A 23,174-nucleotide genomic window follows, 5' to 3' on the forward strand; every position below is an offset into this window, starting at 1 on the left:
TTGGAATTGGAAGCGAGTCAAGTAAATGCACGAGCATACAGCACCTACAATTGTGCATTTACTTGACTTGCTTCCAATTCCAAAACTCTTCACACTCCTACCACTCCCACCCCAAACTGAAGTGGGAGACTGTTTTTTAAAATGTAAGCCCCTCCCCATGGACTCAACCATTTCTCCCAGAGGGGTTGGAATTTTTACCCAGCCATATAAAGGAGTTATAACATTATATATAAATAATAAACATAATAACAATAGTAATAACAATAATAACAGCAATAATGAGAACGATACCAATAATAATAATAAGAGTAATCACAAACAAAAATGTTCCATCAAAATAAACTCGCCGACTTCCGGTTTTACTGCGCATGTGCGGCACTGCGCATGTGCGGCGCAGCGCTGGCACTTTATTAAAGCCAGCCGCTATCCAGCGCTCCGGTTGGCTGCTGTCCAAACCCACCCGGAAGACCGACACAACAAACAGGCGAGTTTCTAAAACTTAACCCCAGAAAAGGAAACCTATACATAGATATTTAAAGACAAATAAAGAATTACAAAGTCCTTGTGTGTGTGTGTGTGAGTGTGTGTGTGCTTATTGTCCGGAATGAAAGAATGAAGTGAGTGTGTGTGCGGCATGTATGCGAGCGAGCGGCGTGCTAACTGGCGTGTGTGTGCACCCACAGCACTGTAGCGAGAAACAGAGGAGAAGTGAATGTGTAGTGGGGTATGTAGCGCCTTGCTGATGATAGGGACAGCTCACTCTGTCACATCACCTTCCCCCTCTCCAAGCCGCGAGCTGGCTGGGTGGCGAGACAGGTAGTCAGCAGTCAGGTTCTGTTTCCCTGGACGATGTCTGACCCTGAAGTGGTATGGCTGCAAGGAATAAATTGTGGTCCTTCATGGTGTGGATCCAGGTTAAGGCTCTGTGGTCAGTTTCCAGGGTGAATTCCCTTCCTAGCAGGTAATACTTCAGGCTCTCCAGGGCCCATTTGATTACCAGGCATTCTTTCTCAATGGTGGAATACCGAGTTTCACGTGGCAGCAGTTTCCGACTCAGGAAGGCAACTGGTCTCTCGTTGCCTTCCTCACCCTGGGTCAAGGCTGCTCCAACTCCCACCGAAGATGCATCAACCTGGACGGTGAACCGCTTTGTGAAGTCTGGACTGCATAAGACAGGCTCTGCACACATTCTTTCCTTCAGCGTGACGAAGGCTGTCTCACAGTCTTCAGTCCACCGTATTGGGTTCTTCACTGCCTTCCCCAGCAGGTTGCTCAGCGGTACTGCGGTGGTGGAGAAATTTGGGATGAACCGCCGGTACCATCCCACCAGTCCTAAGAAGGACCTGACCACCACATCGTCCAGATACGCGGCCGACCACTCTTCCCCGCGCTGCAGCACCCGGTCCATCAACCTCTGGAACGTTGCTGGTGCCCCGTGCAGGCCAAAGGGAAGAACTGTGAACTGGTACAATCCTAGTGGGGTCCTGAACGCTGTGTAAGGCCTGGATGTCTTCTCAGGAGGAACATGCCAGTAGCCTTTACACAGGTCTAGTGTCGTCACATATTTGGCTCTCCCGATCTTTTCCAGCAGATCGTCAATGCGTGGCATCAGGTATGCGTCGAACTGGGATTGGGAGTTTAATCGACGGAAGTCAATGCAGATGCAGAGGGTGTTGTCCTTCTTTGGTACGATGACCACCTGACTACTCCATTCACTACTTGATGGCTCAATTACTCCCATCTCCAGCATAGTCCTGACTTCTGCCTTCAGTGGGGCCACCAGCCTCTCAGGTACCCGATACGGTCTCTGTCGAGATGGAGTTGTATCAGTCAGGCGGATCTGGTGGTGAATCAGGTCGGTCCGTCCAGGCCACTGACGGAACAACGCGGGGTATCGACCAAAGAGCGTTTGCAGCTCAGCCTGTTTGGGTGCCTCCAGATGTCCAAGGCCTACCTCTGATGGCTGGGCCTGCTCGCTAGCTTTTGGTTCCGGGTGATCCTCCTCCTGATCATCCTCCACCTTTTGGATGAGCAGTACCGGTTCGGCCTTTTCGCTGGGAGGCTCTTTCCACTCCTTCAGCTGGTTAATGTGGTAGGTCTGTGTCGCTTTGCCTTTGTCCGGGTGATGGATCTCATAAGTTGTCTACCCCATCCTCCGTACAACACTGTAGGGTCCCTGCCACTTCATAAGGAGCTTGCTCGTGGATGTTGGCAGCAACAACAGCACCTTCTGACCTGGTCGTAGCTCTCTGGAACGGGCTTGCTGGTCATACCATGTTTTCTGTGCCTTCTGGGCCTTTCTGAGGTTCTCCTCTGCCAGCTTCCTGTAGTTCTCCAGTCGATCCCTCATCTCCAGGATATACTGGACTATGCCCTTTTTCGCCTTCTTTTCTGAACAAGGGTCCTCCCAGTTTTTCCGGAGGAGATCCAGAGGTCCTTGGACCTGCCAACCGTACAGGAGCTCGAAAGGTGAGAAGCCAGTCGATGCTTGTGGCACCTCCCGGTAGGCAAACAGCAAGAAGGGTAGCCATTTATCCCAGTCCCTTCCAGTTTCCGACACAAATTTCCGCAGCATGCTTTTGAGTGTTTTATTGAAGCGTTCCACCAGTCCATCTGTCTGTGGGTGATATGGGGTGGTCTTAATAGCGGTGATACCCAGCTGTCGGTGTAACTGTCCCATCAGCTTTGAGGTGAAGTTGGTCCCTTGATCCGTGAGTATTTCTTCTGGGATTCCAACCCGAGAGAACAGTTGAATGAGAGCATTTATGATCTTAGGGGTGGTGATGGAGCGGAGAGGAAATGCCTCCGGGTACCTAGTAGTGTAGTCACTGATAACAAGAATATACTGATATCCTGTACTGCTCCTCTCCAGTGGCCCTACTATGTCCATAGCGATGCGTCAGAACGGTACAGCGATCACGGGCAATGGTTGCAGAGGGGCCCTGTCTCGTCGTCGCACAGCACTGGTCTGCTGACAGGTGGGGCATGTGGTGCAGTACTTTTGTACATCCATGTACATAGATGGCCAGATGAATCGTGAGCTGATGCGTGCGTAGGTTTTCTGCAGCGCAAGATGTCCTGCCCAGGGAACTGTATGTGCCAGGTGCAACACCACGGGGCGACAACATTTCGGCAACACCAACCGAGTTACATCCGAGGCTTGCATGTAGAGTATATCGTTGGTGATGATATACCTCTCCCCACACACGTCTGCTTGTTTGCCTTGCAACGCTTTCTCGAACAAAGGCTTCAGTGACTCGTCGGCGTGCTGCAGCTTCACAATGTTCACAGGTACAGTCCATCCACTCACCTCCAGTCCTTCAGTTTTGATCGCCGGCACTGGTGTACCAATTCCTTTCTCTAGCCGGCGTTGCCGACGTGATTTCCTGGGCCCCTTGGTCCCACCTTGAAGCAAACTACTGTCCAAGTCCGGCAACGGCTGCAGTTCCATCTTAGCTTGGGCCCGAGAGACAACTGGACATGCTAGCTGGCCGTTGGTTCTTGATCGTTCTTCCTCCCAGTTCACTTGTACCAGTTCTGGTAATACCGGTACGTCGCGTCCCAAAATCACTTCCGCCGGTAGAGTTTCCACAATCGCCACAGTAAGTAGGTATGTTTGTCCATTAATGTTCACATTCACCTCTGTCTGGGGGTACTGTTTCACATCTCCATGCACACATTGTAGTTTTGTGTGATTTGTGAAAGACACACTGGTCACGTGACATCTCTTCACCAGCGACATTGAACTCCCAGTGTCCAACAAAGCAGTCAACTCCTTCCCATTAACGGTCACTGGGATGAGTTGGGGGTTCCCCATACAATTCACTGTACTGTCCTCCTTCCTTGGGACATAACAAAACCCCGTCAATTTGGCTTTTCTTGCTGGGCACACGGTTGATTTGCGTCCTGGCTGTTGACAATAGTAACACGTGATTTTCTGCTCTCTGGTGTCTTTATCCCCCTTTCTGTCTTGAATGTCGCGACGAGATTCTCCAGCGCTCCTTCCACTGGTAGAACTCCTCTGGTCACCTTTCAGAGAAACAGAGGAGAAGTGAATGTGTAGTGGGGTATGTAGCGCCTTGCTGATGATAGGGACAGTTCACTCTGTCACAGTGTGGCAGAGTGTGTGGCAGAGGGGCGTGGCAGAGGGGCATGGCAGAGTGTGTGGCAGAGGGGCGTGACGGGGCGTGCCAGAGGAGCATGGCAGGGGTTTGAGAGAGGGGCGTTACAGAGGGGCATGTCAGAGGGGCGTGACGGGGTGTGGCAGAGGGGCGTGGTGAAGGGATTAAAGAGGAGAGAGGTGAGGCTGTGACAGTGGGTGTAAGAAAAGGGTGTGATGGTGTGTGATGATGTCAGAATTAATTCACCTCTCTTTCTCTCTCTTCATCTGTCTATTTATTTGTCTATCTGTCTTAATGATGTCACAATGAGCTTCACAGATGTTTAATCAGCAGCTGTTTCTTTCTGGGGTTTATTTTAATCTATCTCCTGCTCTCTCTCTCTCTCTCTCTCTCTCTCTCTCTTGCTCTCCCTCTCTCTCTCACTCTATCTCCCGCTCTCATATCGTCACATATTTGTTGTTTATTGTTACAATATATGATGTTTTGTGTTCTTTTACTTCCACCGAGTTTTGACTTGATGATGTCACAGTGGGCTGTCCAATCAGCAGCTCTCTTTTTCCCTTTTTATCTTTCTTCTGCTCTTGTCTTTGTCTTGTCTTTCTTTCATATGTTATTCTGTGTTTGACCGGAAGTACAGAGTGATGCAGGAGGAGCAGTTCATCTGCCTTAAGATAGAGTTACGTTAGAGTGACGCATCTGTGCGTGTGTGTGTGTGTGTGTGTGTGTGTGTGTGTGTTTAAGAAACATTCCACTCCACTGTGTTAAACAGGGAGCAGAATCTTTTCTTTTTATTTCTGCATCAAAGAAGCTCATCTAAATTCAGATCTCTTTCCCTGTGTGTGTGTGTGTGTGTGTGTGTGTGTGTGTGTGTGTCTGTGGCTGTTTGAAGTAGGCTGATGGGAGAGTTTTAGTATTCCTTAGATGCAGGATGAAGGCGAGCGAGTCTTTTATCATCGCCTCGTCGCTCTGTGCTGCAAGCTCCTTCTGCTAAATCTCACAGAAACACACACACTCCCTCTCTCTCACACACACACACACACACACATACACACACACACACACACACACACACACAGAATACGGTGTGTTCCAGTTGACTGAAAGAGTAATGCTTAGGGGAGTACAACTGAGTCACTGATTCAGATGTGTGTATGTGTGTGAGTGAGTGTGTGTGTGTGTGTGAGTGAGTGTGTGTGAGAGACTGCCTGAGCTCATCTGCTCTACAGGTTACCATAGTGACACACCCCTGTCCCCTCCCACTTTTGCCTGTGTGGGTATGTGCTTGTGAGCATGTGTGTGTGTGTGTGTGTGTGTGTGTTTGACAGAAGTTAATATTCAATCGCAGCCCAAAGATAAGTAGAGAGGTGTGTGGTTTCCATGGCAACTGCTGAGGACAGTGTTTGTGAGGTGCACTGTGTGCAAATCCAGTTACTGTGGAGGTCACCTGTGTATGTGTGCGTGTGTGCGTGTGTGCGTGTGTGTGTGTGTGCATGTGTGTGTGTGTGTGTGTTAGCCATAGCACAAGTAAACCACAGCAAACAGTCTGACCCATGGAGAGTGATATAAAGGTGATGTAGGGACCTCATGTGGTTTTCCTCCTTGCTGTTCGTTATTCCCAACAAATATTCTGCTTCACCCGGAATCCCGACACGTTACAGAAGATCAAAGTGCACTGGAATCTCCATTAGACGTAAGGACATGTGGCTACATCGTTTGAGAATAAATCACAGCCTCCTGCCAGTGATCCATCGTCCTATCCGAGCATTTCAGTAAAACGTTAAAATCCAGCTAAAACATATCGCAAGACTATGACTCACTTCCTGTGTCACTTCCTGGTCACTTCCTGTGTCTGAATCATTTGCCGCGAGTTTTCGTGCCTGTATCTGTGTTTAAATTATACCGTATTTTATTTTCTCTTTTTGCTTAATGTTTCAGATTGTTGCTTTCGTTTATTAAATTCTTGACTTTTCTATCGCAGTTCATTTTTATTCCTCTTCTTCAGTAGACCCTTTTTTGTTTCGTCTTCAAACATCTAGCGGAGGAAACGATCATCAGATCTTTTTAATATTCCGATCTGATTCAACTCAAAGATACATAATCACTTTCATCTTGTCCAGTGTGAGAGCTGCAGAATGTTTAGTAATTCTTCCTTTGTCATTAGCGTTAATTTTACTCGTGATAAGTGTGTTAGCTCTCTGACGGAGATGACTTCAGCTTTAGAGGAGCGCATCCAGACACTACAGAATGATAGTGATAGTAGTGTAGTTTCTGTAGGGGAAAATCTGGATGCTTTAGGCGGAGTTAGTAACCCTCCACCTCCGGCATTAGAGCCCTCACAGTGGGGCAAATGGGTGACGACTCAGCGACAAAGTCACAAAGCCAAAGCTAACGCTAAGGCTTGCCCACAGGAGCACCACTCCTCTCCTCTTCACATGTCTAACAGGTTTGCTCTCCTCAGTGAAGAACCTGCTGAGAAACCTGAAAGAGCTCTGGTTATAGGAGACTCCATCTTAAGGCATGTGAAATTAGCTCCGCCTTTAAGGGCTCCAGCAGCACTGGTTAGGTGTGTTGAAGGAGCCAGGGTGCCGGACATAGTAATCTTAGGTAATCTTAGGGTCTTAGGCAAGCATAGGTACTCAAAGGTACTCTAATATTGTAGAGTGTAAATTGTGTAAATTAGTGAAGGTGATGTCTGATGCTGTAGTAAGCTCTGGTCCCATCCCAATGCGGCTTGGCGATGTAGCTTACAGCAGGTTATGGTCGCTGAACTGCTGGATGTCCATGTGGTGCTCTGAGAACAATGTGGGCTTCATAGATAATTGTAGCGCTTTTAAGAGCAAGGCTGACCTGTTAGGATGGGACGGTGTCCATCCCACTCAGGAAGGTGCTGCTCTCAATTACTTTGCAGCATTGCACATAGTTTAAGAACAGACCTAGTTAATCGGTGACAATCTGGAGCCAGGGCTAAGCAGGCTAATGGCTAATCTGACCGTCTGCTAGCTGCTGTGAGTCGTCACCCAGGGTTCACTATATAGAGACTGTTCTGTTTTCTGAGCTAAACAAAAAACTATAAATACTCAGAAAATTTGTTTTAGTACCTTATTAGCATAAAATTAGATCATAGTGAATGTACAGCCAGCACCTTTGATCTGAAGCCATCCATCCATCCATCCATCCATTCACTTTCTAACGCTTATCCGGGGCCGGGTCGCGGGGGTAGCAGTCTAAGCAGGAAAGCCTAGACTTCCCTCTCCCCAGACACTTCCTCCAGCTCTTCCGGGGGAATACCGAGGCGTTCCCAGGCCAGCCGAGAGACATAGTCCCTCCAGCGTGTCCTAGGTCTTCCCCAGGGCCTCCTCCCGGTTGGACATGCCCGGAACACCTATCCAGGGAGGCATCCAGGAGGCATCCGGAACAGATGCCCGAGCCACCTCAGCTGACTCCTCTCGATGTGGAGGAGCAGCGGCTCTACTCTGAGCTCCTCCCGAGTGACCGAGCTCCTCACCCTGTCTCTAAGGGAGCGCCCAGCCACCCTGCGGAGGAAACTCATTTCGGCCGCCTGTATCCGGGATCTTGTCCTTTTGGTCATGACCCAAAGCTCATGACCATAGGTGAGGGTAGGAACGTAGATCGACTGGTAAATAGAAAGCTTCACCTTACAGCTCAGCTCTTTCTTCACCACAACAGACCGGTATATCGACAGCATCACTGCAGAAGATGCACCGATCTGCCTGTCGATCTCCCGCTCCATCCTTCCCTCACTCGTGAACAAGACCCCAAGATACTTAAACTCCTCTACTTGAGGCAGGAGCTCTCCACCAACCTGACTGTTAAATATAAGATCTCTTGCATCTAAAGCTCTTATGGCTAATGAAATGATTACTGATCAGAAGTTTAGTGTTCTGTGTTTAACAGAAACATGAGTCAAACCAAACGAGTTTGCATTAAACGAAGCTTGTCCTCCCGGTTATAGTTATATACATCAGCCACACCTAACAGGCAGGGGAGGAGTCAGGGGAGGAGTCAGGGGAGGAGTCAGGGGAGGAGGTGTCGCAGTTATTCATGATGATAAGCTCGATGTCAAGCAAGAATCTAGACACATGTTTAACTCATTAGAAGTTCTTCATACTAACATCATATACTGTATGTAGCTACAGAAAACAAGTCTACTGAGTCAGTTCCTCTAATTGTTATTTACAGACCTCCTGGACCATATTCTGAATTCCTCCATGAATTTGCAGATTTTGTTTCAAACTTTGTTGTTTCTTTAGACAAAGCAGTAATTGTTGGAGACTTTAATATTCATTTTGATAAGTTAGAAGATTCTCTGACCCACAGTTATGGAACACAGTCTCAGTGTTTAAGTCCAGGCTAAAAACACATTTGTTTAGTTTAGATTTTTATGAATAGCTTTTCTTAGGTAAAGGAGCAGATCTGGAGGGTTCATGGTCATAGAGTGTTTGGTGAACTGAGATGTCTTGATGTTGTCTCCTTAACACCATCACAAGTCGCTCAGGTTTACAGACTGTGGAGCGGTGGGACCTCATGTCTGTGTCACCTTCTGGCTCTAGTCTTTTAGTTATGATGTCATAGTTAGTCTTGATGGAGTCCCTGTCTGCACTTTACACATAATGTACATTGTCCATCACCTGATTACAATCATACCTAACAATTCTCTCTTTCTTTCTCTCTCTCGAGCTTCTTCCTCATATCATCTCAGGGAGTTTTTCCTTGCCGCCGTCACCTCCGGCTTGCTCATTAGGGATAGGGATATACATACTGTATAGTATTTAGAATTTTAAATTAAAATTTTTAAATTAATTTTAAACTTTACATGTTAGCTAAAACACATCCTACAACAAAACTACTTTTTTTAAAACATAAAGAGGTATTGAGTTAAGAACCTCAGAGAACCTCAGAGAACTCTGTCCCACTCCTCCATCTCTGATGTGGGATCATGAGTCTTACTCTTACAGCAGAACATCTACAGTACGTCCAACCCTCACTGAGCAGAACTGAGCAGAACACACAACATCTCCATCACAGAAGAGCTGCAGATTTTCACTAAGATCTCTGATCATGTCTTCAGTGAAGCCTGGTGATGTTCAGCCTAAAGTTCGTATTCAAACAGAGAAAATTGTTATAAAATTGTTATGAAGAACTAAAGAACTGATTGTATTATATATATATATATATATATATATATATATATATATATATATATATATATATATATATATATATATACATATATATATATAACACACACACACACATTGTATTTTATATATATATATATATACAACACACACACACACACCTCAGACTGGCTTCATTGTTATTCTGCTGTTGTTTTTTTTTGTAAAGCTCTTTGTCCATGTTTAAAATAAATAAATAAATAAAACAGCACCTGACTTGAACAGAATGTGATGTCATTGTCATACAGCCAATCCCACGTGACTTACAGCTGTGCAGCATCCTCATCCTCCCTCACAGCTGTGCTGCTGACACCAAATTAACATCCTCAAGGTTAAAACCATGAACGATTCCACTGCAGTCGCACGCCTGTTCTCCTTACTCACAGGAGGTTTTCTTTCCTTTTTTTTGTTTTAAAGGGTGATTTAATGCTAATTATTTTTCAGAATAAACACAGAGAGGCAGAGAAATCTCTCATAATCCTCACTAAAACATCTGCAGTAATGTAAGTGAGAGGTGGGAGAAACCTGGAGGAACCTTCACACAAGCCCTGGAGCTGTGAGGCAACATATGGATATATAACATATTATCACTAACATGTTATCATTAGGGTTCAGGGTAGTAGAGGCTCAGTGGTTGATGCTCTTAGTTACTGATTACTGGTTCAGACCTCAGCACCACCACACTGCTGCTGGACCCTGGAGCAAAGCCCTTGGACCTTCACTGCTCCAGAGATGCACCATGAGTGACCTGATGCTCTGACATTTCATTAAGGCCTGCACTCACTCCGGGAAGTGCAAGAGCTCCAACAAGAGGGAGGAGCTTCATCCCTCAGAACATCAGACTCCATAAAGACTCAATGTTTTCTACACACAATACCTCTGGACCTCTGTACATCACATAATTTTATATTGCATTCTATTCTATTCTAATTCATTATTATTTTTTATCTGATTCTGAAATATATTTTATTTACAAAAGGGCAGGTTTTCACTTCACTGCATGTTATATAATGTATGTAACTGCGTACATGATAAAATCTTGAATCTTGATTACTGTAACATTGATGAGCAACCACTAGAGGTCACCCTCGAGGCCTGAGCATAGATCAACCTATCAATCTATTTAAACATGTTGTTATCAGTAAGCAGCAAAAAACATCAAAACAAGTTACCCTCAGAACATATGGCTAAACCAAGCAGACCAGCCAACAACGCTAAAAATATCCCCCAACAAACCTATTCAAATGAATGGCTAACTAGCTTTATGTCTCACAACAAGGCTAGATAGCCAAAAAAGCCCTAAAGCTCTGCTTTATCATACCACCACAGTGTAGATATGTTTACTGCCACACACACACACACACACACACACACACACACAAACACACACACACACACTCACACATACACACACACACACACACACATACACACACACACATACACACACACACACACACACACACACATACACACATACACAGTGTTTATTATCTGAAGTGCTAGCTTGCAGTATTGTGTATTAGCGTGTGGTACATTAGCATGTCAACGGGTCTGAAATATAATAAATTATTTCCTTCTCTCAGCGTGACTATCTCAGTCCCACTGAAGTTTCCCATAATGCATTGCAACAGATCAGTGATGTGTCTGCGAACGGCCTCGTACTCTCTCTGTCGGTTATTAGCTACTGATAGAGAGAGAGTGAGAGAGAGAGAGAGAGAGAGAGAGCGTGTGAGAGAGTGTGAGAGAGAGAGAGAGAGAGTGAGAGAGAGAGAGAGTGAGAGAGAGAGTGTGTGAGAGAGATTGAGTGACGGTTTATAATTTATTTACTACAGCATTATTAGATGATGATGAGAAACGATTATTGTGTGAGAAGAAAATATGTTACATATTTAATGCTAACGTCAGAATGATGTAATACAGCCCTTATTGAGAGGATGTTAGCATCCCACAGGGACAGTTTCTGGCCTCCAGACTGTAGATGCTGCACCCCATTGATCTTATTTTCTCATCAGTGAGAGTAAAATGCTGATGAGTTCAATGTTGAATTACTACAGATTAGATATCAGCAAACACGACCGTGTGGAAGCGCTCTGACTAAACAAATCACTCTGCTCTTCCTCCTCCTCCTCCTCCTCTCCCTCACTCTCTCACAGCGTTACAGACGGTCATTCAGACAGTGTTTGATCTCTGCTGTGCTGCGGACTCCACACGGCTTCTACATCCTGATCTGTGATCAAACAGTTTGTCCTGATCTGCATGTCCTAACTGCTCAGCGCTTGTCCTTCTGGAAAAATCCACCAGGTACAGCTGACAGACATGCTGATCGTCCCTCAAACCCTCAGACGTTTGGTAGAAACCCTGAAGACGTGGACAGGGACATGGAGACGCTTCACTAATACCTGTGATGATGATAATGAAAGTTTAACACAGTATGCACTGCAGGAGGCCTGAAGACGTGTCAGTCACTCTGTGTGTGTGTGTGTGTGTGTGTGTGTGTGTGTGTGTGTGTTGTTGGGTACAGAGACTTTTTTATAAGCTTTCAGTTTTATTAAGTTAGTTAATAAATAAAAATCATATAATAAATAGGTTTTGTTTATTAATATTATTAAGGAAAATTCTGTGTAAATGTTTAAAAACTATAAATTCGCAAAATTTGTTTCCCTGATTCAGCGGAAAATTAAAGTCCACAGCATGTGTTTGTTTAGCCACACCCACAAAACTCCATATAAGGAGATGAGAGCTGACACTACAAAATGATGACTCTTTCAGTAATGAAGCTCGTCCACTGCAGCGCATCAGCGGGGTTTGGGATGGATGATAAACTGTTAATGATATTAATTATCAGGAATATCATTAACTCGTGATGATAGAAACATCATTAACACTCATTCATCTTCTACCTCTTATCCGAACTACCTCGGGTCACAGGGAGCCTGTGCCTATCTCAGGCGTCATCAGGCATCAAGGCAGGATACACCCTGGACGGAGTGCCAACCCATCACAGGGCACACACACACACACACACTCTCATTCACTCACGCAATCACACACTAGGGACAATTTTTCCAGAGATGCCAATCAACCTACCATGCATGTCTTTGGACCGGGGGAGGAAACCGGAGTACTCGGAGGAAACCACCGAGGCACGGGGAGAACATGCAAACTCCACACACACAAGGTGGAGGCGGGAATCGAACCCCCAACCCTGGAGGTGTGAGGAGAACGTGCTAACCACTAAGACACCGTGACCCCCACATCATTAACACATTAGCTTTATTTACAGTCCTGACTTTAGTTCTGTGACTAGCAGCCAAATAGAAACCGTATTCTGGTATTTTTTCCATTATAATGATATAACAAATCAAGTCGAGAAGCTTTTATTGTCATTACAACCATATATAGCTGTTACAGTACACAGTGACATGAGACAACGTTCTCAGGCTTCATAACACGTAGAGACGCTGCTGGACTTTCTGGGTGATGGAGCTGGTGTTTAGTGACCAGGTGAAGTTCTCTGCTAGATGAACACCAAGAAATTTGGTTCTCTTGACGTTCTCTACAGGTGATCACTCAATGTTCAGTGATGAGTGGTCGCTCCATGCTCTCCTGAAGTTTGATCAACATTCAGAGACAGGTTGTTGGTTCTACACCAGACAGTTAGATGTTGCACCTCCTCTCTGTATGCTGACTCGTCGTTCTTGCTGATGAGAGGTGTTCAGTCCCAGCAGGCTCAGCTTCTCAATCAGGTTCTTAGGGATGGTTGTGTTGAATGCTGAACTAAAGTCTATGAACAGCAGTCGTATGTAGGTGTCTTTATTGTCCAGGTGGGTGAAGGCTAAATGAAGGGCCGTGGCACTTCATTACAATGAGTGTGAGTGTGAAGGGATGAGAGTCATTGAGGGAGGACACTGTAGATATCTTTGGGACGGGGACAATGGTGGTTGTCTTGAGGCACGTAGGAACAACTGCGCTGCTCAAGGAAATGTTGAAGATGTCAGTGAAGACATCCGCTAGCTGTTCTGCACATTCCCTAAGCACCCTGTCAGGAATGTTGTCTGGTCCAGCAGCTTTCCGTGGATTAACTCTATAGGGTGCCGCACTATACGCACCGGGAATGTTTGTATAAACAAGATCCAGCATGTTTTCCCTTCTCCTCGCACATACGGATGGAATTTAGGGAGCACTGATTTGAGAATTGCATGATCGAAATCTTCGGCAATGATTGACAGTCCGTCGTGGTGAACATTCTGCAGATCGCTAACAGCCCCATAGAGTTTACATAGAGCCTCTTTAGCATTAGCGCTGAGGGGAATCTAAACTCCAACAATGAAAACCATGGTGAATTCCCGTGGTAAATAAAATGGACTCCATCTAACAGTCACAAACTCCACTAGCGATGAGCAGTAACTAGAAACATGCACAAAGTTTTTACACCATACTGTGTTGATGTAAACACACACACCACCACCGCGAGCCTTACTGCACAGAGCTACATTTCTGTCTGCACGAAACAAGGTGAGCTCGTCTAGCTGAACGATGGAGTCCGGAACTCTGTCGCTGAGTCACGTCTCTGTGAAAACAAAGATGGAGCAGTTTCCGAACTCTCTCCGTGTAGTGCGTTCGAGTCGGGCGTAGTCCAGTTTATTGTCCAGGAAGCAGACATTGGAAAGTACAGTAGAATAGACGGGAGAGACGGCCGGCTAGGGTTTGTTTTTAGCCTAGCACGGACACCCGCCCGCTTACCGCGCTTCCTCCCGCTCAAGCACCACTTTCCTGGTCCCTGGTATCAGGCGACACCCAGGACTGGAGGCCTGGTCTCCGCAGCAAGACGAGGTTGTGAAGCCTTTCCAACACATCATCGTGCAGGTTGGTTGTTGCACGATTTCTGTACTGTATTTACTTCTGGCAGGCGTGTACATGAACACCGCTGTCTCTGTTGTCCCTGTACTAAAAAACGTAAAGCTCCTTACTTTACCCCGCCAGAGCCACAGGTGAGGCTGTCATCACTCTGCATGGTTAGATGCTGACATATTACACACTCACTCTTCTTTCTTTCATTACATTACTTTTGAACAGCTAGTCGTATTTATCTTAACATGTGGGTTTAATCTGTATGAAGCTTAACCTCAGTCGAGGTTCTGTTTGTAGAAAATACACAGATTTCCTGGACTGAGCTGGATTTCCATGACCAGCACATTTCCTGTGGAGAAGCTCCAGGGATCGAGCTGGCAGCGCTGACTGGGGCTCTGGAGCGACAGGACGCTGTGTCCTTGGTCCCCTCCCCCTCCAGAGGAGGATTAAATCATTAAATGTGACACACACACACACACACCAGCATGGCCTTTATTTACTGATCAAACTCATCTTTTATTTCAGTTTCTGCTCCAAACGACAGAGAATTTATTTGTTTCCTGTGAAGACCTTCAGCAGCAGTGCGATCAGAGCGCTGGTGCTGCTACAAGATTAGAAAAGAGAGACAGAGCGAGTGAAGACAGAAGACGGTCTTTTTTCTCCTTCTACACAAACTCTTGTCCTTCGTTCCTCATTAAACTCAATCCAGTGGCTCTCAAAATTCAGCTGCAATCAGCAACACTGCAGCAATGTGGCCGCTGTGTACGTCCTGTTAGTCTCAATGAAGGAGGCGTGGCCTGTGTGTGTGTTTATGTGTGTTTGTTCATTTGTGTCTGTGTTTTGTGTGTCTGTTTGTGTGCATTTGTGTGTGTGTTTTTGTGCGTGTGTTTGTGTTTTTGTGTGTGTGTGCGATGAACAAACGTCATGTCACACAGCAGCAGAGAGAAGAAGATCTGTTCTGAACACGAGAAAACATCATATCTGACAAGATTTTTGTACACACACACACACACACACACACACACACACACCCACACACCCATATACACACACACACACACACACACACACTATAGCAACCATGTAACTGGAAATGCAAGCAAATAATAATAATACACTTTATCTAGTTGTCATTTTAAATAAACAACGCTGGTCACATGACCACATACAGAAGGGCACTTGGTTCTGACAGAAGTTCTCCAGGGTTCCAGAAAAGGTTCTTAAGCTCCTGTTTCTAGGTTCTAAAAAATGGATTCTGCATCTTTTAATCAATGCAAAGCCTCAGTTGAAGCATCTTTTCCTTTCTCTTTTTTATTGGACAATATTATGCATTTTCTTTTGTCTTTAAACTGAGATGTGTCATAAATATTGGCACCCATGCGGAGTCTGACTGGGTGTTTTAGTGGAACCTGTAATCTGTAGCCCCACGCCGAGCGAATGAATGTTTAGCAGACGGTTTGATGGAGAGCGTTTACACTAAAACAGCCCGCTCCAGTTCACCGCTGTGAGCATGAACGACTCCGCTGTGATTTCTTTGGCACGGTGATGCTGACGTTTTTAATCAGGCAGAACTCAAATCCAACTTTCCATCTGGTTTTAGGACACATCCATGGAGGATTCTTGTCTTTTTTAATGTTATTTGTTGATTTTTTTTCTGTTTGCTCTGGGGAAATATGTGTGTGTGTGTGTGTGTGTCTGTGTTACTGCGTGTCTGTGTGTGTGAAGTGTGTGTGTGTGTGTGTGTCTGTGTCTGTGTGTGTGAAGTGTGTGTATGTGTGTGTGTGTCTGTGTGCGTGTATGTGTGTCTGTGTGTGTCTGTGTGTGTGAGGTGTGTGTGTGTGTGTGTGTGTGTGTGTGTGTGTGTGTGCGTGTGAGGTGTGTGTGTGTGTGTGTGTGCGCGTGTGCGTGCGTGTGTGTGTGTGAGGTGTGTGTGTGTGTGTGTGTGCGTGTGTGTCTCTGTGTGTGTGTGTGTCTCTCTATTCTCTCTATGTGTGTGTGTGTGTGTGTGTGTGTGTGTGTGTGTGTGTGTGTGTGTGTGTTTTGCCTGTTTGGGCCAGATGTACATTTTTTTAGGAGGAGGGGAAGTGGGAAGTTAAGGAAATGTTAATTAACACTCAGTATATACCAGTCCTGCATAGACACTCAAAAGCACACACACACACACACTCACTTGCTGTCTATTCACATTCTTATGAAGCTAGCAACTAGGAAAATCACGTAAATAAATTTCTGAGAGGTTTTTCTGTATCAGATGTTTTCCAAATATTGTAGGAACGTTATTTTTGTAACATTACAGAATAATTTCCTGACTGTTTTCTGCTAATGTTCTCTAGCTGGACTTTTAAGCTTCATGGCGACCAAAACGTCCTGTAAGCATTTTGACCTAAACTCTAATAATATTCTGAACCAAACCACGTTGTAGGAACTGAAGGTTATTTGTGGAACTTTAAACATGACCATCAGACCTTCAGATCATTGTATGTTCACAGAATGTTTTCTAAATGTTCCTGTTTTAAGCTTGAGTGTAAATCAGGGTTTTACACAACATTTACTTAACAAAAAAACACAACAGATAAACAGTTTACAAAAATATTCTCCAACACAAAGCAGAGTTTCTTTCACCACCATCATAAAGCTGATTATAATCCAAACGATTTCTCTGTAAACCACAAAGTGAAATTGAGAGAAGATCTAAAAACCTTGAGGACCTTCTGAAGACCTTCTAAGGACCTGTCAGATATTTTTAAAACTTTTCTTATACTTTCTGAACATTTACGCAATGTTGTTTTTGAAACATTACAGAACATTCACAGAACGTGTGGAATATTTACTCAACATTCTAATAACCTTCTGAAGCAAATTGTTTTTACCAAAGATTTTATCAAAGGTTGTAGGAATGTTACCTTTGAAACCTTTAGATTAATTGCTCTAATAACGTCTATGGGCCATCAAATAACTGACTGAACATTCTAATAACGTTCTGAAGCAAACCCTTATCACAGTAGATGTTTTCTGGATGTTGCAGAAATGTTATTTTCAAAACCTTTACTGTTGGATCTTCACAGAACCTCCTTCAGCGCTCACTAAATGTTCTAATAACGTCTAATAACATTATTACAAAAGACGTTTCGGACTTTTAAGATTTAGAGCCGATGTTTTCTGAATGTTGAGGGAATGTGATTAATGAAACGTTACAGCCTGACAATAACATTGTGAAGCAAACCATTACTACAACAGAGGGTTCTTACTTTGGACACAGCTGATGTTCATATAACTTGCTCAGTATTTACTGAACGTTCTAATAACGCTCTGCAGCAAACTACTACTGCAGCTGAACGATGTTTTCTGAAGGTTGTAAAAACATTATTTTTGAAACATTGACGTCTGATCGTATTGAATACTGACTTCCTTAAATTTTTATGTTTCTTATGGCACAAATGCTCCACATGTGCCTTTAATGGTTTATTACGAGGCTCCGTCATACCGCTATGCTACAGCTAAGCTAACTTGTAGCACACTAGTGCTGTGTGATCAGGGTTGCTGTAAATAAGCACAGAAACATGGAAGAATAACAGAGAGATGTGTGTTTCTCTTAAACTCGCTCACACACACACACACTTTACTGAAATCACCAGTGGCGTGACCTGGACCCATGAAGGTGACCTCGATCATAAATGATCAGGTCCGTCGTAATCCTCAGCACTGAGGGATGAACCGACGGACTGAGAGCGGATTAGCGCTCTGGGGTTAATGGAGCACGGCTATTATTACCCGCTCCTTGCTAATGGCTAATGCCGGACCTCTGATAGCGTCAGTGGCCTGTGACGGATGCTGAGGTTGAGCTGAATCACAACAGGACAAACCGAGACACGTGTTAATGCCAGAGCCAAAGCTCACTCATGATTAACACTCGCTCTTCTGTAGGGAGGAACTGGGCTTCATTAGCGATAATTAGCACACCGTTAGCCTGACGTGCTGGAACCGAGGGACATATTCAGTCTAAAGAACAGAAACTTCAGGAATTAACTTTTTTAATCTAAAAAAATTCGATTTTTTTTCTATCTAGAATTTTTTCATTTCCATCAACAAAAAGAAATCGTGCGGTGTAAATAAACAGAAGTTAACAGAATGAAAAGATAGCGGTTTGTCTGTGCATTTACTGTGTCTCACTACAGGCAGTAGGAGGCGCTAATTATTACATACTTCTGCTTTAATATCAAGATGTTCATCATTAAGGTGTTTCCTGTTCACTGTGTTTGCTCACTACCGAGTGCCCTACGAAGTGCAGAGTGTAAAACAGAACTTGAGATTCTTCTGTTTCAAACAAAGCCTTATTTCTGCCTTTCACGACAGATAAAAAGTATTGGCACCCCATCTTCCCTTGCTGAGGCAGACGTGTGACGATGACGTGTCTGTGTGTTGATAGATCCCGTGTTTAAGCTTTCGTGATAGTTGTGCTGGTGTCTGGATCTGGAAATGCTGAGCTGAGAGAAAATGTAAACGAATCCTCGCCTCTAATTAAAGCTTCACACCAGACTGAGAGCAGACGCAGGTACTGAGGAGCTGTGATCATCGCTCAGCTGCTCCATCACTCAGACCTCAGAGGTGTTAAAGTGCGCACACACACACACACACACACACACACAAGATCCTTCGAAATGCAGGAATGTGGGCGGGGCTGGAAGCGTTTAATGTTGGGTCATGTGATCATGTGATTCTCCAGAAATAATGGCACCCTGGGTAAAGATGGGTAAAAAAGTGCTTGTTGTTGATCAGTTTAATCTCACGTTTTATACACACACACACACACACACACAAAGTTGCATTTAGAGCCTCCAGTATTTCTGAAAACACAATAAACTCCGATTCATGGCAAACTCTTGTGAAATCGATATCCTAATTGTCTGCCGCCGCCTTGATATGGATGAGCGTGAGATATGAACTCACACCTTTCCCCTCTCTGCTGCTCTGAGACTCTCTGGATATTCACTCAGTCTGAGTTCAGGAGCCTGGAGGGAATAAGGGAAATGGCAGCAGCGGGTTTTTTCTGCCTGTCAGAAGGAGAAATGCAATGTCTAGAGAGCATTCGGATTCGAAACAGCGCTCCAGGCTTGTGTTTTTGGCTCACACACACACACACACACACACACACACACACACACACACACACACACAGAAGAGTCATTTAAAAGCACGTCATCGCTTCCACCTTGTGTCTCGGCTGCAGATGTTCAGAAAACAGAAGCAGCTTTTCTTTTCACACATAACGATAATCAGTTACACGTCTATACAGAATAAACCACTGCGTCTGCTGCCATTAGTCAAAACGAATCATTGATGGCGTGCGGTGACAAACTCACCCATGATTTAATATTTATTAGTGACACACCATGATTCAAGTTCCAGGTTTACACCTGACACTGGAGACTCCTTCTAAACGGTACATAAATGTCTCCTTACACAAAACTTGGATTATTTCAATTCATTTATTATTAGCGGAGAGCCTGAGATAGGTGTCTCTGACAACCAGCTGTTACTATAGAAACACAATACGATATTAGAATAACGTATTTAACCTTAACACAAACCTGCTCTTCCCAAAAAATGGAATCGACACATTCCGTTTCACAAGAATCTATAAATTAAATAAAGAAAATAATAATAAAATACAAGAAGCTTTGACTTTTTTCCATGTAAAAAAAAATAGGGTGTACAAACTTTTGCACTCACCCATATCTCTGAGTGTAGATTAGTATCTTGTTCCAGAATGCACTCACATTTCACTTACATAAACATTTTATAAATATATATATATATAATTGTAAAAACCGAAGTGCATGTGATGCTTTTTCCCCATTTAAAAACCAAAGGGGGCACAAATTTTTGCACATATTGGTACGTATGGGTTTTGAGTATCCGGGCATTTTTGATGACATCATCACAGAGTGTCTGTTATTAAAAGGTCATGATAACACAGTCTGATCTCAAACAGCAGCTGCATGTCCATAAAGCAGATCAGACACTCAGGATGATTGGATTTTCTCTCTGTAAGGTCTCAAACACACACACACACACACACACACACACACACACACACACATACACACACACTCACCTAGGCTCTGATATCTGTTTTGCAGTAAATCAAATCAACATCTGCAGAACAAAACAAACAGGCTACTGAACATCTGTGATCAGACTGTAAGCACGATGCTAATCTGGTAGCTATAGACTCGCATTACTTGTTAGCTACATTAGCGATGTGTCTGAAACTCACGAACACTGAATCTGACAAACACTGACATAAAGCTGCATCACTGAGTCAGGAAGAAAAAGACTACATAGAAATGTTTAAGTTAAAACATAACACCATAAGAGAAAATATTACACCTATTATAATCGTCTGACACTTTTATGGACCAGAAAAATGTAAACAGAAGTTGACAGAAGGCTAAATCAGAAACCAACCTGTTGTTTTTCTGTAAATTCATGTGATGTGATGAAATCATCCATCTTTAAACATGATTCTTATGGGACTGAAAATATGTTTAAAAAAGTACATACTGCTGCTTTAAACACAGTGAGTGTTAAACATGTAAGACTAAGTCGTGGAAAAGAAAAATGTAACCAGGGGCTTAAAATTTTTGCTCAACTGCAACTGTATTTATTGTTCAGTCACATGATTAAAACAAGAAACATTTAGGGGAAAATGTCCTCACTGCAGCTTTAATCGGCTGTGACTGTCATGTACACAGGACTCATTTACGGACCGGAAAGATGACACATTGTAACCAGACATACTGCAGCTTTAATCAGCTGTGACTGTCATATACACAGGACTTAAGACTTACAGACATAATCGGCTGTGACTGTCGTGTACGTGTGACTCGTTTCCGGACCGGAAAGATGACACATTGTAACCAGACATACTGCAGCTTTAATCGGCTGTGGTATGTGTGTTTTCTGACCTGCCGCGAGCTGCATCCAGCCGCAGATCTTGAAGACGGTGGCGGTGCTGCAGAAGAAGAAGAGCGCGAAGCAGCCGATGCAGGCGAGCACCAGCATCATGGAGGTGCCCACGAAGAAGGACGCGGCCTTGAAGGCTCCTGACGGGATGGAGCTGAAGTCAGAGAAGGTGCCGTAGCAGGTCAGCTCGCGCGCCACGCCGTTACCGATGCAGTAGTGGAAGAGGCCGAAGTAGCCGACCTGCGGGGTCTCCGCGCCGTCACCGATCCAGTAGGGCTGGATGAAGCACACCACGGTGACGATGGCGAACAGCACGGTGAAGATGGCCCACAGCACGCCGATGGCGCGTGAGTTCCGCACGTAGTTCGTCTGGTAGATCTTTGCGGCTTCTGACGCGGGGAGCATCTCTGCGGGGTTTGTGCGCAAACGTCTCTGTAAAATAAAATAAACCACCTCGAAAGGCTCAGAACAGTCAGAACAGACCCGGTCAGTGCGCGCGTGCCGCTCCCCGTGACCTCACGCAGGTGGACACCTGAACAGGTGCAGGATTTTATTACCAGCACAAAATTCAGAGCTTCTCCTGCTCCATCTCAGCCCGCTCTGTGTGATTCTGCCGCATTGATCACCGCCTCACTCACTGCGCCTTACACACTGCTTACAGCTCCTGGAGCAGCAAATAATGACGTGTCAACATCCACAAGCCGCGTTTGGCATCACACAATAACCAGAAGCTCTGGTGCCTTCAGGACCAGCAGCTGCTCATGATGGAGCTCATGAGATAATAATCACAGGAATAAGAACAGCATCATCCCGCACACACTGTCCATCTCTCCTCTAGTACAAACCTTCAGCATCACACACACGCACACGCACGCACACACACACACACTCACACACACACTCCGGCTGGTCCTTATACTGAAATGGAACACGCACCAAAAAACGCCCCTTTGACGAAAATGAGACGGATAAAAACCTCAGTGTCACCCCACAGATACCCCCTCCCCCTCCGCCCCCCTCCCTTCGTGTTACACCTGCCCAGAACACAGAGGGAAAGGATGATAAACTGCTGCCACCTGGTGGTGAGAGACGGAAGTACATTAAAGTAAGAAGTCACGTGTAAATCAGTTCTAGTCAGTTATATAAATAAAAATATTCACCAATTCTTCTTATATTCTCAGCGGAGATTTTATTTATGAACACAAACATCTTTAATAAATGAGTTTAATAAAATGTGAGTTTAATAAATAAATCAATATGGTTATAAAAATGCCTATTAAAAATGTCGAATTTTATTTACTCGTTTTCTTCATCCTTTCTGAATATCATGCTTTCTTTATTTATTTATTTATTTATTTATTTATTTATTTATTTAACGTTTTCATTCTGCGTCCTTTTTTCGCCTTGGTTTATGTCACGTAACAGTGCGCGTGTACGGAAGTGGCGTCACCGTCACACGACAGCGCGCGCGAATCTGCTTTGTGTTCGTGTTGTTGAGCTTCGTGTTAAAGACAGTAAGATGTTTTTATGTGTGTTGTGTTATTATGGGCAGAAATGTCACGTGTATATAACAGCTGTGTGTAGCAGTATATCTGTGTGTTTATGCTACATGCTACATGCTAAAGCTTTTAATCAGTTTATCCTGTAAAGTTGGTTTAACAGTTCAGTGGGGTAACAGGGTAACAGTTCAGCGGGGTAACAGTTCAGTGGGGTAACAGTTCAGTGGGGTAATAGTTCAGTGGGGTAACAGTTCAGTGGGGTAACAGGGTAACAGTTCAGCGGGGTAACAGTTCAGTGGGGTAACAGTTCAGTGGGGTAACAGTTCAGCGGGGTAACAGTTCAGCGGGGTAACAGTTCAGTGGGGTAACAGGGTAACAGTTCAGCGGGGTGACAGGGTAACAGTTCAGCGGGGTGACAGTTCAGTGGGGTAACAGTTCAGTGGGGTAACAGTTCAGTGGGGTAACAGTTCAGCGGGGTAACAGTTCTGCGGGGTAACAGTTCAGCGGGGTAACAGTTCAGCAGGGTAACAGTTCAG

General features: G+C 44.7%; 2 protein-coding genes across 2 annotated transcripts in view; one reads left to right on the plus strand and one right to left on the minus strand.

Annotated features, from left to right (window-relative positions):
* lhfpl3 (LHFPL tetraspan subfamily member 3) overlaps nt 1-22,074 on the minus strand; it is a 29,266-nt gene extending 7,192 nt beyond the window's left edge. Inside the window, exon 1 of the mRNA XM_060890117.1 lies at nt 21,142-22,074. Within this exon, the coding sequence (XP_060746100.1) occupies nt 21,142-21,544 (403 nt within the window). The 5' untranslated portion in view covers nt 21,545-22,074. The remainder of the gene's footprint in view (nt 1-21,141) is intronic.
* A 494-nt stretch (nt 22,075-22,568) lies between these two features.
* Nucleotides 22,569-23,174, plus strand: part of orc5 (origin recognition complex, subunit 5) — a 9,331-nt gene continuing 8,725 nt past the window's right edge. The window contains exon 1 of the mRNA XM_060889932.1: nt 22,569-22,653. The gene's annotated coding sequence lies outside the window, so the exon portion shown is untranslated. The remainder of the gene's footprint in view (nt 22,654-23,174) is intronic.

Source organism: Tachysurus vachellii, chromosome 16, assembly GCF_030014155.1.
Source record: "Tachysurus vachellii isolate PV-2020 chromosome 16, HZAU_Pvac_v1, whole genome shotgun sequence".
Classification (NCBI taxonomy): Eukaryota; Metazoa; Chordata; class Actinopteri; order Siluriformes; family Bagridae; genus Tachysurus; species Tachysurus vachellii.